General features: G+C 43.5%; 1 protein-coding gene across 1 annotated transcript in view; it reads right to left on the reverse strand.

The window, feature by feature from the left end:
- Positions 1-17,706, reverse strand: part of SACM1L (SAC1 like phosphatidylinositide phosphatase) — a 59,906-nt gene continuing 42,200 nt past the window's right edge. Inside the window, exons 12-20 of the mRNA XM_055343580.1 lie at positions 16,406-16,485; positions 12,800-12,898; positions 9,655-9,793; positions 7,438-7,507; positions 7,244-7,316; positions 6,011-6,104; positions 5,802-5,894; positions 4,647-4,704; positions 1-1,310 (exon numbers count right to left, since the gene is read on the reverse strand). Of these exons, the coding sequence (XP_055199555.1) occupies positions 1,174-1,310; positions 4,647-4,704; positions 5,802-5,894; positions 6,011-6,104; positions 7,244-7,316; positions 7,438-7,507; positions 9,655-9,793; positions 12,800-12,898; positions 16,406-16,485 (843 nt within the window). The 3' untranslated portion in view covers positions 1-1,173. The remainder of the gene's footprint in view (positions 1,311-4,646; positions 4,705-5,801; positions 5,895-6,010; positions 6,105-7,243; positions 7,317-7,437; positions 7,508-9,654; positions 9,794-12,799; positions 12,899-16,405; positions 16,486-17,706) is intronic.

A 17,706-nucleotide genomic window follows, 5' to 3' on the forward strand; every position in this document is an offset into this window, starting at 1 on the left:
TATTGTAGCAGTATTTAATTGACAGTTTTAAAATAGTGGCAAGTATGCTACCCTACACACTTTCCTAATATTTAAACCTCATAATTACAGTTTGAATATACAGTCCAACTTATAGTTAGAACTATGCACAGCTTCTAAAACATATTTTTCAGGCTTGTTTTTGCACATAAATTAACATTTAAGTTGGTCCTTGATTTGGAGAACTCTAACTACCTGGAAGCACGAAATTTCAGACACATTTATTGATCGTTAACAGAAACCTTTACAGAGTGAAAAGCATTGATAGTACCATGCGTGGAAAGCAGCTGCTGCCTCCAAGTGCAACACCAAGTCCAGCACCAGAGCCTCCCAGAGGCTCACGAGTCTCTGAACGAACCCCAAAGAAACCAACACATCCAGGAGGGAGGAACTGACCAACGGAGGGTATCTTCCACACTAGGGCAAATCCTTAAAACAGAGGCGGCTTTGGACCTTTAGCATAAGACACAGACTTTACACTCTTTGATTTCATTTACACCTTTTAAAAAAGATAAAGTAAATCTGAACTTCTTCTTCACACCCAAGTTCAAGCTGAACTCAGAAGGCAGCTCAACCAAAACGCCAACAGAATGCCAGCCCCGGCCCCCACCAGCCCTGCCAGGAGGTCACAACCTGCTTTGTCAAACTACCTGATGTCTGTGACACACTCACACTGCATACACACAGGAAGTTAGCTTATTATTCAACTTTTAAGAAAAATTCAAAGATGTGTGGGGGAGTTCGCCTGCTAACAGCAACTGCCTCTACAGTGACAATAAGGAAACTGAGCTAGAAAAATAATTTTACCATTTTAAATAAGGAAAGAAGCTAGATTTCTTAAATATATTACTTATTCTGCAAGAGTTGATTAAATTGACAAGGAATAGATTCCTTCCATTCCAGGAGCTGGATTCAGGTTACCTTTTAATTACAGAAGAGCTTCAAATTATAACTAGAGCTGTCCAAGTAGTGAAGAGATGGTCAAGGCAGGAACATCAGGCTGACCAGAGGTCATCCCCCCATACGGCGCACAGAGTGGGCTTTTGGAGAAAGGCTTTCGAAAGACCTCGGGATGATGTGGAAAGCGGGTCAGTAAAGACTCCAGTTCTGCATAATGGAATCTTCTAAGCCAAGCCGCTTTCCACAGACACAAATTCAGTCCATCTTTTCTTTCTGGACCAATCTGGGAGCATCGACAAAATCTTTGCCGTTATAAAGAATAATGAAAAATGTTCCGATGCTTGCAACTCCCCAGAAAAGCACATAGGCCAGTGTTTCTGTCCAAGTGTCACCTATTGATGTAAAAAAAAAGAGTTGATAAATAAAAATCATTTTATTGATCCCAGAGGCAGTTTTCAGCTGCTTAGCAAAATTAAAGTCCAGTGTTGAAATATTAAAGTTTCATCTTCACAATATCAAAGTTTATTACCACATATGCAGGAAAAATATAAGAACCTCTCAATTAAGGTTTGAACAAGTGGCTCTTGAACTCTGACTGACATCAGAACTCTCCAGAGCTTGACAAGGTGCCGGCTGCTGGGGCCAACCCCAGAGATTCTGACTTGGCAGGTGGGGGTGGGGCTCAAGAATCTGCATTTCTAACAAGTTTCCAGGTATGTCGAAGCCACTGGTCCAGAGGCCACAGCTTAAAAACCACCTGACCAAACTATTTGCATTCCAATCATGCAAATAATTACTTACTTTTAGACTCAGCACTTTTATATTACAAGAAACTATTAATACATTTACCATAATCAAAATGCCTACACAAAAATAACTGTACAAAACATACATACATGCTTCAGAAAAGCAATGTATAAAAGTGTGTAAGACAAAGCTCAGTAACATATTTTAATGACCAATTTCACAAAACTCTCCCGATAAGCATTTTTTGCAATGTCTAGAGTTCATGAGGGTTAGTAGCAGTGGGAAAAGATCTACTTTGTTCTACTACTTGAGCAGCTGAACTTAGCGCAGCTTCCCTCCTGTGACAGGACTGACTGCACCTGCAGACCTGGGAGATGTGTGCAGAGGCCAGGAGACGGTGAGAAAGCATGCCAGGCAGGCTCTTTCCTAGCAAGCTGTCGGAGATCATGCTGCGCTTATACCCATTCTCTAAAAACCCAAAGAACAGGCTAGAAATCAGATGCTATCACATCTAAACATCACAATGCTCATCACTTTATAGCACTAACATGAAACATTGCTATCCTCAGCATCCATCTCTTTTTATAGAAATTTATGTAATTGCTCATTTTCACACCTCTGAGTTTTAAAATTCTTCTTGGACAAAGAAGAAAGGCAGTTCCTCACAAGCCCAACCCAGGACATTCCCCAAAGGAATCATCATTTGTTCAGGCTGAGCTGTCAACTTTCCTCCCTCCCCAGACGTTCTACAGGGATGTCAAGAAAACACAGAAGAGATCAAAGTAACAAAACTAATTTGACAGGCTCCCAGAAAATGGCATCCACTAGGCAGTGTTTTAAAGGAGTCAGAGAGTCTAGGGATTGAAGAGCATGACCCCCTAGAAATCACGAGGCACGTGCTCACTGGCCCTGTCCACCTTCCTTCCTGTCCCCAGACTGGACACAGGGCCCAAATTATGCCACAAAGCACTGCCCGTGCTCTAGAGCCCTCAGCCTGTTTTCGTTCTGTGAGCTAAGAAGAGTTTTTACATTTCCAAAAGTTGTAAAAACAAATAATGTGCAAATGGAGATGGTATGTAGTTTGGAAGTCAAAACTATTTATTATCTTGCTCTTTAGAGAAAATGTTTGCTAACTCCTGCCCTAGAGTACAACAGGATGGCTCCCTGCCCATGTCATGACTGCCTATGGCGCTGAACACTGAGGGGATTACAGGGATTTCAGACATGAACAGGTACCTATTGACCCTCTGCTCCAGAATGCGCGTAGGGGTGGTGTTAAGGGTCCTTAGCTCAGCAAACTTTTGGTGAGGGTTTACTATATCCCAGACACAGGAGATAAAACATTGAGAAAGGCACAGTGTCTGCCCTCAAAGTGTTGCTCATCCAGTGAGAAAGATAAACGAATATGCAAATCATGACCCACAAAGAGAGATGGTCACTAGGGATGCTGGGGACACCACAGAGATACGCCACCTCAGAAAAAGAGATCCCCAGGTGCTTATGAGGCCAAAGGACACAGTGCTGTAAGAAAGGGACATGATGCTGTGGAGATGAGAAGGGGGTAAGGTCTGTGTGGGAGAACAAAGGGTCACTGTGAGAAGCGAGAGTGAGAATGGGACCCTGACAATGGGTAGGGCTCAGATAAGACAGCCCAACCTGCCTAAAGCTGCATCTCAAAGCGTAATACAGCCAACTCATAGACTCAGATCCCATAGCACTGAAGAGTACCTAACAGAAACACTTTAATCCTATGTGCTTATTAGCTTAGTAACACAGGAAAACAGAGAAAAAGAGAAAACCAGTAAAGACCTTGTTAGCACAAGTTCTTAGGCTAAAAAAAATTTTTTTTTCTTTAGAGAAAGAATGAGAATCTTAAACAGGCTCCATGCTTAGCATGGAGCTGGATGCGAGGCTCAATCCCACAACCCTGAGATCACAACCTGAGCTGAAATCAAGAGTCAGACACTTAATCGACTGAGCCACCCAGCTGCCCCTCAATCTACTAAAATTTAATGATGAGTAGTGTATTAATCTATTAATAACATTTGCTTGTCCAGTAATAGGTGGCTGGCTAAATAAACTATATATCCATAAATGGATTTTAATGCAGCCATTAAAAATAAAGAACATGGGGAAAGGCTTATACTGCTCAATGAGAAAAAACTGATTATAAAAAAATGTGTATCTCACTTGTAAAAAAAAAAAAAAATCACACACACAAAGATTAAAACATCACGATGGGGATCCCTGGGTGGCTCAGCGGTTTGGCGCCTGCCTTTGGCTCACGGCGCGATCCTGGAGTCCCGGGATCGAGCCCCGCGTCGGGCTCCCAACATGGAGCCTGCTTCTACCTCCTCCTCTGTCTCTGCCCACCCCCCACGTCTATCATAAATAAATAAATAAATCTTTAAAACATCACAACGGGGCAGCCCAGGTGGCTCAGCACTTTAGTGCCGCCTTCAGCCCAGGGCCTGATCCTGGAGACCCGGGATCGAGTCCCACGTCAGGCTTCCTGCATGGAGCCTGCTTCTCCCTCTGCCTGTATCTCTGCCTCTGTCTCTATGTCTCTCATGAATAAATAAATAAAATCTTAAAAAATAAATAAATAAAACATCACAATGTTAAGAGTAGTTAGCTTAACTCTACAAAGCAGAACGATAAATAATATTTTCTTCTTTCTCACCTGTGTTTTCTAAGATTACTTTGTATTAGTTAAGAAGGAAAAAAAGTTTAAATCTTAAAAAACCAAAACCAAGACCTAACAACAATTATTGAATTTGAACAAAGAACAAAATACTGAACAAAGAATTATAAATTCTTTCTCTTGTTACATTTAAACTACTCACATCTGGTCACTTTGCTCCCCCTACAATTAACAGGAAAACATCAAGTGCAGAGTATGCTTGCAAACTCGACGCTGTACAAGGAAGTGCCACATTCTGAGAAAGGAATGTGAGTCTGTGAAGGAAGAGCAGACTTACCAGCCATCAGCAAACAGATAATGCACATCGAAAAGGCAACAACCATGATAATAGGCAACTGAAAAGAAAAATGGAGAGACAAGCCATCACTTAAGAACACTACTCAAGGGATCCCTGGGTGGTGCAGCGGTTTGGCGCCTGCCTTTGGCTCGGGGCGTGATCCTGGAGACCTGGGATCGAATCCCATATCGGGCTCCCAGTGCATGGAGCCTGCTTCTCCCTCTGCCTGTCTCTCTCTCTCTCTCTCTCTATCATAAATAAATAAATTTAAAAAAAAATTAAAAAAAAAAAAGAACACTACTCAATGGTTTCGAAGTCTGTTGTGCAAGCTTTGTGTGAAAAAGAAAACCCTTCTGCAATCTAACTACAAAATATCTTTTCTCAACAAAACCCCATTATTGGGGGGTGGGGGTTCAATCACAACTGCTGAAGTCTTCAGACTGGTTAGGCCACAAGGTGTGAAGAAGCATGGCTCTGGCCCAAGCCTAGGAGCCAAATGAAGAGAGGCCGCCCAAGTGAGAAGCCTGCTCCGTGCAGGGGCACTCTGCCCACTGGGTGAGACCCCAGAGGGACTCCTGCAAAGTCTGGTGAATAGAGAGGTCAAAAAAAGGACAGAAGTGTCAAGAACCACTCTGCTTTTCATGCTACAGCTGTGCCCCCAGCGACCCCTGACCGTGACAGGAGTGGAGCCTCCCTGAAACGAGAAACCCTCCGAGCTCCCTTCTGCTCCTGTGCTCTCACAGAAAAAGACAGTGACATGTGAGAGAAAACAAACATCCCAAAGTTGTTTTACTCCTTTCCCTCATCTTCTCCTCAGGTAAAAGAAGTATTTACAGTCCATTTAGAACAACATAGGGAGTTTTAAATCAAAGGGACTTGGCGCCATCTATACCTTCAGACCTAATGCTTTTAAACTTGAAAAACAGGGGCGCCTGAGTGGCTCAGTCCGTTAGGTGTCCGCGACTCTTGATTTCAGCTTAGGCTGTAATCTCAGGGTCATTGTATTGAGCCCCAAGTTAGGCTCTGCACTCAGCAGGCAGTCTGCTTGAGATTCTTTCCTCCCCACCCCCCACCCCCGAACCTCCTCACATTCTCTCTGAAATAAATAAATCTTTGCAAGAAAAAAACAAAACTTGAAAAAGAAAGGTTTCTTACAGCCAGGAATTTCAAATCCCGTGGAACACTTAAAGGACTGTGAGATTCTAATTCATCCACTGAGTAGTTCCCAAGAAATAAGTCTATGGAATCCTAGAACAGAGGAAAGGAATTAATAAGTCCCCAATTCGATGTAATTATGTGACTCAAGAACAGTACAAAGCTGCGGCCCCCTGACGACCAGACATGAGCACCAAACACAAACTCACCTGCCGGAAGCCATCAGAGAAGTTGTTCTTGTAATACCGTATCATTGAGTTCCAGCCGTCCATCAGAAGTCCCAGCTGAGTTCTCTTCCCGGTTCTGGGGAGAAGAGGTGAATTTCAAGTTACAGATTTGTATAGTAAATTCTCCCACGGTTTTGTGGCAAGTATGTGGTATGGAGATAAGTGAGTTACAAGGATTTTTTTTTTTTTAAGAAAGAGGGTTTTCTTTTTTTTTTTTTTTAAGATTTTATTTATTTATTCATAGAAACAGAGAGAGAGAGAGAGGCAGAGAGAGACACAGGCAGAGAGAGAGGCAGAGACACAGGCAGAGGGAGAAGCAGGCATCATACAGAGAGCCTGACGTGGGACTCGATCCAGGGTCTCCAGGATCACGCCCTGGGCTGCAGGCGGCACTAAACCGCTGTGCCACCAGGGCTGCCCAGTTACAACGATTTTAAAAATCACCCCTAAAAGTATCAAGGAGACATCTCCCAAAAGAAACTACTGGCAAGGGATCCCTGGGTGGCGCAGCGGTTTGGCGCCTGCCTTTGGCCCAGGGCACGATCCTGGAGACTCGGGATCGAATCCCACGTCGGGCTCCCAGCGCATGGAGCCTGCTTCTCCCTCTGCCTGTGTCTCTGCCTCTCTCTCTCTCTCTCTCTCTCTCTCTCTGTGACTATCATAAATAAAAAAAAAAAAAGAAACTACTGGCAAGTCCAAGAAACGTGCACTCTCCCTCTAAAATAGTACCAAAGTTGGCACAAAGACAAAACGCTCAGGTCCAGCTGCAAGGGGAAGAAACCCGAAGAGAAACACACAACCCAGGGTCAGAACAACAGACTAGGAATGTTTGCTCTCGGGGAATTGCTACAGCAGAGAAAGACCAACATCTGTAACAAATCCCCAACGTCCTGACCTCTCACTAGCCAGTGTGGTCCTGGAAAGCCGCATGGGCATCACCTGGCTGCTTCCCTGAGGTCCAGAACCTCAGGTTCTGCTTCAGACTGCAGGGACCGGGGCCAGAATCGCGAGGTCTGCAGAGGGGGGCTTAGGGGTGCGGCTGCCTCTCCACATAGCATAACTACACCCAGGGAGGCTAGGAAGCCTCCAGCACCTGAGCCTCCCCTCCCAGCACACCTGACTCAACTGCTGTGACCTGAGGCCCTGGGTGTCGTGGCCTCTGGAGGGGACACGAGACCTGCAGATCCAGAGTGCAATGTGAAAAGCATGGCTTACCTGGTAAAGTCCGTCTTCAAGGCACCAGTGCCTGCGTATTGTTTGGCACAAGCATTTGCGTTGTCAGCCCAGGCTGTGAAAACAAGGAAAAGATAATCAACAGTGATTCACATGACAACCAGAGTTCCTAAATCCAAGATATTAATTTATTTCACCATCGGAGTAACTTTGCCTCTACTAAAGAAATTACCTACCATTTTTATAAATCTTCTCAAATTCATTTTGTTCTTCAAGCTTCTGTCCCACGTGCAAAACTCCTAGTCTCTAGAATAGGAAGCACACCATATTCAAATGTAACCGATTTCAGCACACATGATTCCAGAAAAGCAGACAATCCCCCATGGTATCGTCACATGGTTCCTGGCTGCAGGTGGGAAATACAGTCCTTGCCTACAGGGGTGCCCCCGCTCACAATGGCCTCCCCCTCTGAGGGCTCCTCCCCCTGCAGCCCCCACTCTCCCTATGCCCCAGCCCCACAGGAACAGGGGGGCAGAAGGGAGAGCAGAGGTAGGACCCCAGCCATCACCTCCTCCTTCGCAGCCACTCCCCAACTTCCCACTGCCCTCCACCCTCTAGCCTCCCCACTCCCATCTCCAGGCTTCCCTCACACACTGCGCCCAGATGAATGCTATACACCTACCTCCCCACAAACTGCACATACACACAGCCCTTTGCACCTCCTGAATCCCTCTGTGGACTCCCCTTTGGGGGTCACTGATGACAGATTAGGAGCCCCTGCCTTGCTTTGTCTCAGACCTCAACCACCTCAGAGTCCCCACTGTCACTGCACCTCAGATGACAGCTCTCTATCTCCACCCCAGGATGGTGCTCCCACCTCAGACATCGCAGGAGCTGCCCTCCATGACCCTCAGTTGGGGGGGGGCCCACAACTGGAGGACCCCACCAGCTGGCACTGATGCCCCAAGACTCTCTGAAGGCTGGTTAGGTTTTATGATACTACATTCAGCATGTAAAATAGTTAAACATAGATTACAGAACCTAATTAAATAGGTTTTTGTTTATTGGCCTTGCAAACAACCATTGCTACTACTGGTTTGTTTTTGGTTTTTGCTACTATTGTTTCTATTAAAAAACAGGCCCTGAAGCAAATTCATCAGGATGAAAAGGACAAGGTACAATACAAACCAGAGCATGCTCAAACAGGGAAACCACTTCTTTGGCCTGTGTTACTTAGGATTCAAAGGCAATTCATTTCAGAGGTGTTTTACGTCCGTAATTCTTTTCTGGTATCATAAAATAATAAAGTTGAACTGTCATAAACGCAGCTTACTATTTAGGCAGGAAACCACGTGGCATGCGTTTTGTTTGGCCCTCATACTAAGTGCCAATGTGATCTAGAAATCTGGGCTCTACATTTTTAATTCCAAATATAAACACAAGAAAATATTTATAGCTATCTTTCTCAATAGCCCAATTTTAGTGGTAAAGAAAGCTGTGTCAGAAACTTCTTAGCAGGAGGTTAGTATCACTTGCCAGTAATAGAAGAGATGCAAATGAAAACAACCGTGAGGTACTACTCTGTACTAATACAGAAAAAAGTTTTAAATAAAAACATCTCACACTGGCAAGAGTTCAATGAAATGGATTCACTTATCGCGCTCACTGGTGCAGTATAGACTGCTATGTCCCTCTCGGAAAGCATGCTCTCTTTAGCAGTAAATTCCACTTCTGGCAAGGAACCCAAAGGGAAGAATTCAAGTTCATAGTAACAGATGCAGATAGAGTCTCTACAGTGCTATTTATAAGCCAAAATGTAGCAACTTAGTAAGTGTAACTTAAAAAAAAAATTATGGCTCCCTAGAACTCTAAAGGATCAGGCAAATTTAAAACTGTGTAAAGGGGTGCCTGACTTGCTGGGTCAGTGGAACGTGCACCTCTCGATCTCAGGGTCATGCGTTTGAACCCCACGCTGACTGCAGATATTACTTAAAAATATAATCTTGTTTAAAAAACCCCACAACTGTGTACACATATGCTGACCACAGGTATGGCAACGTGCACACCCACGGATGGAAAAGACAAAAACACGAAACAAAAGCTAAGTTAGGGTGGGGAGCAACATCAATGTTTTCTGTTGTTTTTGTAATGTATTTTTGTATTTTTTTAATTATTACTATTTTTTTTTTTTGAGAGAGAGAGAGCAGCACGTGCACACACACAGGCAGGGGGAGGGGCAGAGGGAGAGGGAGAAGCCGACTCTCTGCTAAGCAGGGAGCCCAGTGGGGCTCAATCATCACAGGACACGACCTGAGCTGAAGGCAGATGCTCAACCATCCGAGACACCCAGGCACCCCTTGTTTTTCTAATGTTTTCTGCTAAGGCTTTTAAAGATGCGGCTTCTTTAATTTGGGGCTCCATTGTTGACGTAATAAGAAAAAAAGTGTGTGCACCTGAAGCTGGGCCTGCAGTGAGCGGCGAGCTAACAGGCTCTGGATCACATTGGTTCTGTCCAGACAGTCCATGCAGTTGCTGCGGAACACACCCTCCTGACTCGTCACCACCATGCCAGCAGAGTCCACTAGAAAATAACTAAAACATATTTGTATAAACACCCTCATACCGAAGTCAGTCCAATGCACTAAGACCCTCCTCCTCCTCTTGTATCCAGGCTTTCATGAGTAACATTAGTAAAACTGATGAATTGAAAGGCCGGCCAGGAAGTTGTGGCCCAGGAGTATGCAATTACCAGAGAGCAAAAGAAGTTTAAATAACTAGGCCAGAAGCAGGCCCCCTATGACACAGCTGCTCCCCACTGTGCTGTATATCAAGACTTCTTGAAGCATGGTCCCTACACTGTACCAGAATCTCCTGAGCTATCTGTTGAAAATTAACACACTCGGCCTTGAGATGAACTCAAGTCAGAATCTCTGAAGCAAGGGCTGGAAATTGCCCATTAAGAACATTTTTAGGGCAGCCCGGGTGGCTCAGCAGTTTAGTGCTGCCATCGGCCCAGGGTGTGATCTTGGAGACCCGGGATCGAGTCCCACGTCGGGCTCCCTGCGTGGAGCCTGCTTCTCCCTCTGCCTGTGTCTCTGCCTCTCTCTCTCTCTCTCTCTCTCTCTCGGAGTCTCTCATGAATAAATAAAATCTTAAAAAAAAAACATTTTTAAAGGCTTTCTTGTTCTTTTTTAAGGTTTTTATTTATTTATTCATGAGAGATACAGAGAAGGGCAGAGATATAGGCAGAGGGAGAAGCAGGCTCCCTGCGGGGATGCAGGACTTGATCCCAGGACCCCAGGATCACGCCGAGCCGAAGGCAGTCGCTCAACCACTGAGCCACTCAGGTGCCCCTAACACCTTTCTTACAATGGGAAATAAAAAACAAATAGTACAAAGTTTATAAAATTTGACGGTATTGTTTGAAAAATCAGGTTCCCTTTCTCTTCTTAACCACCCAGATGTCCGCACTGGAGCCAATCATGGTCACCAGTCCCTATATTTCCCTAATTTTTAACAATAGCCTCAGATAATTCTATAAGCTCAGAAACTGGACAACATGCAATGTAGCAGGGAACATCACGGACTCTGGTAGCAAACAACTGGTTTGCTAGCCTTAGCTACTCAGACATTTCATTAGTTACTAACTGTAACTTCAAATAATTACCCTAATCTCTCCAAATCTGAAGTTTTTCATCCACCAAATGGAGGTGGCGCTGCTCCAAGGTCTGAATGAAATCATGCACAATGTACAGTGTATGGGGCAGAGCACACAATGAATACCAGGTAATGTTAACTTTATTGCAATTACTTGCCAAAATCAAAATGGGCAGGGAAATAACAGATTTACTGTGGGCCAAATAAAAATCATGACCTTAAAAGTAAGCACTCAGAATGTGTTTAGGCTAAAAATCTCTACATGAGGTTCATGAAGAGTTGGTGAGGTTCATTTGGAGCTGGTATGTGTCCGTGTATGCATGAGTGCACATAGGCGTTGGCACCCCAAGAGTACTTAAAAAATAAATACTAGGTATTTTACAAATATTATTTCTTAAACTATATACTGAGTCTACAAGGTAGTGATATTGTCTCCACTTTGCAAATGGAGAAACCAAGGTTTGAAGGTAACTAACTTGCCCCTGGGTCATATGGCTAATAAGCAAATAGATTTTGGGGCACCTGGGTGGCTCAGTCAGTGAAGCATCTGACTCTTGACTTCAGCTCAGGTTGTGATCTTAGGGGGAGACCAAGCCTCAAGTCAGGCTCTGTGCTCAGTGGGGAGTCTATTTGTCCCTCTCCCTCTGCTTGTGCTAACATGTTCTCTCAAATAATTATTAAATAAATAAATACATAAATAAATAAATAAACTTAAAATAAATTTTTAAAAAAAGCAGCAAACAAATTTCAAAATGAGACGTGTCATATCTCAAAGCCCAGATTCTTTCCATTTCCCCCCAAACCCCTGGGACAAATGTCCAGAGAAATTGTGTGCATGTCACTGGTAGAAAGCTCCACTGCCCAATGGAACCCAGCAGGCAGGAACCCAGAGAGCCTGGTGTCAATCCTTTCTCACACTCTTGTGTGGCAGCAATTAATGGGCAAACCCAGGAGCCACTGCCTCTGATAGTATCCCAGGTCTAGTGTCACCCTTGCCGAATAATGATGTTCATCAATCCCCCTTCACTAGCTGCTCGTGACAAAACTTCATCAAAAACGAGGAGATTTAACTTACTATAGCTGGCTACTTAATATGTATATAAATATATTTTTAAAAACTGAGAAATGCCTAGAGGGAAAAGTTTTACTATGTTACTATGTAACTAAAACGAAAAGGGTTAGTTTTAGTTTAACCCCTGTGGGCTGCCAGGGTTAGAATTACACACAGGCAGAACTTGATAGAATGGTTTATAGATTCCTTCTTCTGCCTTTAAAACAACTGAAGACTGACCTATGCAGAGGGGAGACCGTGAACCTGTGAGCCCACATGGTAAATAACAGGGTAAACACGCACAGAAAGTACCATAAAGTTATTCAGACCCTTTGAACCATTAATCCTACTCTCAAGAATTTATTTTAGTAAATAATTTAACAGAAGTAAGAATATATATACCCAGGGTGATTCACTGCTGCTCCATCTTTTGTGGTAGGACAAGAAAAGAAAACAAGCCAGATGCCTAATATGAAAAAGAACATTTAACAGAGCCTGCACTATGACACAGTGGAGTATAGGAAAGCCGTTTCACACCATCATTACAAAGACAAAATATCAAAAGACCCATCCTAGAATGTTCAGTGAAAACAACTGAATATAAAATTCTAACACTAAGTTCAATTATGTAAAGCTTTGTAAATGAGTGGCAGCTGATTCACAAAAATGTGAAAATACCTGGTGTTGGGTTGCTTTTAAGAATCTAAAAATATTTTTAGATCACTAAGTTTCATCTTTTTAATGAAAAAAGTAAAATTAATGGTACAAACAAGTGCCATCAACCCAGGGACCTGCGTTCGTGTAAGTGTGCTGGATAAGGCGTAACAGCTATGATGCATACACACACAACCCTCTTCCCTGGACCTCTATGGGGGAGTGATATAGCTTACCTTAGTTCATCTTGTATTTCTGCTACCTGATCCAACAGGATACTTAGTCGATCCCATCTCATGTTTTTACATTCTTTATGGAAGTCAAAGGCAACATATCTACCGAAAGAAAAGATATGCAGAAACTGACCAAAGATGAGTCATTTTCCTTCTACTACTGTGTTCATACGCTAATTTCCCTCTCTTTGAGTGTACCGATTTCTTCTCCTTCACTCTGTGTTTACCAACACACACACACACCCTTCTATCTTCACATGTTCTTCTAGAGGCCCTCAGAGAAGACTAGAGAAGCCCAGCAAAAAGCAGAAGTGAGCTCAGGTACAGCAATCAGGTATATAACATAAAGTAGTCTTACCCAAATGAATAGCCACTGTATATTATCTGCCCCCATGTACAAAGAATAGGATCCCTTTTATTATTTTTCAAATCGATTAAAATGTTCAAAATGGTCGAACTCAAATCAGTTTGCAGGGGATTAGACGAGTGTCAGACCTATACTGAGGTTTGTCAGAAGAACAGAGGCAACATGGCCCCCACCCTGGTTACTTACTGCCCATCACCTTCTTTAACAAATCAAAACATGTGCTGTCTTTATCACTATCTGTACGTCTCACATACATGCAGTAGAGGGACTCTTCCCGTCAATCTGTAATGGGTTGTTTTTAATTATCTGGTATTTAATAGGTCCAATTCTGAAGGTTAGAACACATCTGACAGTGAAGGTGTCCTACCATGAGCTGGAAAATGTTGCCGATTGAGAGGTGAGGGAAAAAAAACCATAACCCAGTTCCTGAAAGTCAAGGGAGTCAGGAACCAAGTCAAGTCATAAGTAGGACTGGAAAGACCTCAATTCTGATCCAGAGTGAAATTCAAGATGAGGTGTCTGCCCTCTCAAGACTCCTGTGGCTCCAATAAACCAAAGGAGCATCAATAGAGCATGGGCTTCTAAGCAGGTCCAGGGGCTCCTACCACCTCAGTGGCTATCTCACTAATGAGGAGAGAATGGTCTCCTTAGAAATCAGTACAAAAACAGAGCTAACAGGAAGGCTAGACTTAGTGAAGACCAGGAGCAGGGGAAGCATTTCCAGAGAGGCCACTCCCACAAGAGTGGCAGAGTGACAGTCACTTTGGGGTACTCCCACCAGAAGTTACAATCCCAGACTGGCTTGAAGAACTTAAGCAGCTCACCAACACCTACATGCACTTGGATTCTTGGCGTCCATCCTTCTAAAATCACACTCGTGTCTTCTAAGAACAAACCACATAGCTATATTTTGACAATGAATGACTTTAAATATATTATTTACTTCTGACCCTAAGAGTCAAGCAGTTCTGCTGCTTTCCAAATTCTAGGAAGCAACCCTCAGTGATACATTACCTACTATGGCTCATTTTCTCATCCAGTTCCCAAAAGAAAAACTTCCCATTGCTGAAGAGGCCCACCATTCCTCAGAAGTGCAACCATAAGACCTTTCTCTCTTGCGAGTCATCTCATCAATCTACCAACTTCATTTATTTAATTTACTCAAAGCAACCATCTAAATTAAACAACTAAAAAGTGAATCAGTCCAACAGATATCTGAAACACGACAATTAAGTCTACTGTTTAATTTCACTTTAATCAACAGACTGATTCTTTCCCTCGGCCAGAACATGAGTTTACTAAATTAAGAAATATTCAAATATGCTTTTTTAATATGCTCCTCTGTCTGATGGTCGTTAGAGCTCACAGAAGGAAAATGACAACAGCCCTGGGTATTTCACTCTTTAGGTGAGACCCGGGGTCCCCAGAACACCTAGGGCCTAACTCTAAACTCTGACCTATGCAGCAAGTTCTCAAAGTTGGCTGCTGCTACAAACTCAAGATGACTCTGGAGACCACTGTATCTGTGGAAACCGTCTGGGCAGAAAAAGGGCCTTATGAAGGGGTATACACAGCAGCCAGCAGACAAACTTCACTCAAGAGTATGCATGCTGGACTCCAAACCCAGAGATTCTAAGTTTTCAGGTCTAAGAGCTATTCTAAGTTCCTCTGAGGATTCTGAGGCATATCTTGGGTAGGAACCCTCCTCTGGGTCCTCCGAAGAGTGTTTAAGAAAGTTCCGCTGTGAGAGAGGCAGAAGTGTGCATGGGGTAGAGGGTCTGATGAATTTGTTAGAGTTCTGAGTTGGATGAAAGACACTTAAATTCTTCCCCAAAGGTTCATTATATCATTCTATTTTTGTGGATGTTTAAAATTTTTCATAAGTTAAAAAAATTTCTCCCCAAATAACCCCACACCATTTCTTTGGAAAGTTCCCCCTCAGTGCCTATGACCACTTCCTACCACAGTACACCCTCACCTCCTGCCCAGTTTCCTGCTGCAGAATGCTCCAAATGGGCTGACTCATTACCTCACACCTTTCCACAGAGCAACTGTTGGGTGTTTTAAGATTCCCCTTCTTTTGACAAGGCCACACAGGGTTTACAACTACAGCCTGGTGACTTACAGAAGCAAAGCTGCTGCTCCACACAAGGCCACCATGCAAGCGGAAATTTCTTCAACTCCTGTGGTGGCCAGGACCACAGAGATTACATCAAATGATCACAAGGAACTGAAATTCATGACCGATTGGCCATGCGACACAAAGCCTCAAGGAGGGGATTTTGACCAGGGACTAAACTTCAACAAAATTCAAATTAAAATCTGACTGTTAAGAAGTTATTCTGCAATATAAATTATGCCAGAGAAAAATTTCAAGCCACCAAAAAATTATGCTTTGACCTAGTATTGAAAAACAAACAAAAAAAGCTGAACTATAACTCAGGTTTCCCCTACGATCCAAAAGTATAGTGTGTCCTATGGAACTTTTCATGACCTGAAGTAGCCTAAAGCAAAGACCACCCCTGCTTTCCAAAAGTCTGCCTCATGCCACAGGTCTCTCTGCTCTTGTGAAAGAAAGACCTCCATCAGTGCGGTAATGACTTTCTCGTAAAAGTTAAAAATCATCTTTGGATTTCTTCTGGGTTAGCGAGAACAGGTACCAACAGGGCTTTTGTAAGAACGAAGTAGTGTGACACGGACTTTTGGAAAGTGGGCGACACCATATGTCTAGTGAGATCTATGTACTGGTGTACACAGTAGTCTCCCCTTATCCGCAGGTTCACCGCCCATGGCTTTAGTTACCCGCGGTCAACTTTGGTCTGAAAGTAGATGATCCTCCTCCTGACATGAAATCAGGTCAGTCATCGCCTACATGATTCAGCTTATTTCATCATGTAGGCATTTATCACCTCACATCATCGCAAGACGCACAACTATAGTACAGCAAGATGTTTTGAGAGAGACCACATTCACGCAGCCTTATTATAGTACATTGGTTTAATTATTCTATTGTAATTATTATATTATCCGTTAATCTGCTGCTATGCCCGTATTAGACACTAAGCTTTATCACAAGTATGTGTATCTAAGGAAAATCATAGCCTATATGGGCTTCAGGACCAGGTGCGGCTGCAGGCATCCACTGGGGGTCTAGGAATGGATGCCCGTGGATGAGGAGAGACAGCTGGGTATGCAGGTGCACATCTAACCTGAAGAGACCTGCAAGATCTCTAGGAAGGTACCTGATCATTCCACTGGCCAAGGAAGACACCATTGTTGCAAATGCCTGTTCAAGTGGTTTCTCTGAGCCCTTCTGATTAACCTGTAAAAAATTAAACACCACAGCTTTAATTTCTTTTAAAAGGAGAGAATGACATCAGCAAAATGGTGGAACAGAAAGGTCTAAGCTCTTGTTCTCTCCCAGAAACACTGAAAACAATAGAAGTTATCTGAGCCAACTCTGTAGGAGCTCAGGAAAACAAAAGTTTAAAGCAACCAAGCAAACGCCTGATCCAAAAGCAGCTATCTTCAAAACTATAGACAGTTCTTTGACATTTTTACTTGCCCTTACCCCACCCCATCTTAAGATGCTTTCAATCTTAAGAAGCGGCAATCAGGCTCTTGGTTTACCTCCTCAAACTGGATAGAGGGCCCCAGACCTTTTCTGCAAGTTATCATGGATGTTTTGTTCCGACCTGAAAGACAGGCTTGTCTATGCCTTACATAACTCTGAAGACAAGCAGGAGAAGAAGCGGACACTGTTCATACAGCTACAAGCGGATGATAAGCCAACAACTACCTAAAGCAAGGGCTTTGGAAACCATAAAATAGACCATCTACAGCCTGCAGAAGAAGCTGGGGTTATACTCTTTGGGAAATTAGGACATTCAAAAGCAGCCAGGTATAAGAAGGATTTTAGAAATCCACATGCATGCCCAGGCAAGAGGCACATCAGAATGCCCTGAGAATACCCAGAGCCCTCACTCTCAGGCTGATACCTCTGCTCAAGCGAGGCCCGCTAAACCAGTGAAAAACTGCTCCAGCATAGAACCAGTCTGCAGAGACTAAGATAGGGCTATTCTTTCTTTTTCATTTTTTTCCTGTCTGTTTCAGTTCCTGGCATTCAAAGAAATCTCTGTCAAAACATTAGCTGAACATGAGCTCAAAGAATAGAGGCCTCACTCAGTGAGCATACACAACAAAGGACAGTCTTTTCAAAAATGGTTTGGAAATGTCTGAAAACAGATTACTACAGCCTTCAACAAGAGAAACAAAACAAAAACACTGCAAAACCCTGGGAAAGGAGAATCTGACTTCCCTAGCTACCACATTAAATCGCAGAATGCCCGATTTTCAAAATAAAAATACTGGGATCCCTGGGTGGTCAGGGGTTTTAGTGCCTGCCTTCGGCCCAGGGCATGATCCTGAAGTCCCGGGATCGAATCCCACATCAGGCTCCCTGCATGGAGCCTGCTTTTCCCTCTGCCTGTGTCTCTGCCTCCCTCTCTGTGTCTCTCATGAATAGAAAAAAATCTTAAAAAAA

This window comes from Nyctereutes procyonoides, unplaced genomic scaffold (assembly GCF_905146905.1).
Source record: "Nyctereutes procyonoides isolate TBG_1078 unplaced genomic scaffold, NYPRO_anot_genome, whole genome shotgun sequence".
Taxonomy (NCBI): Eukaryota; Metazoa; Chordata; class Mammalia; order Carnivora; family Canidae; genus Nyctereutes; species Nyctereutes procyonoides.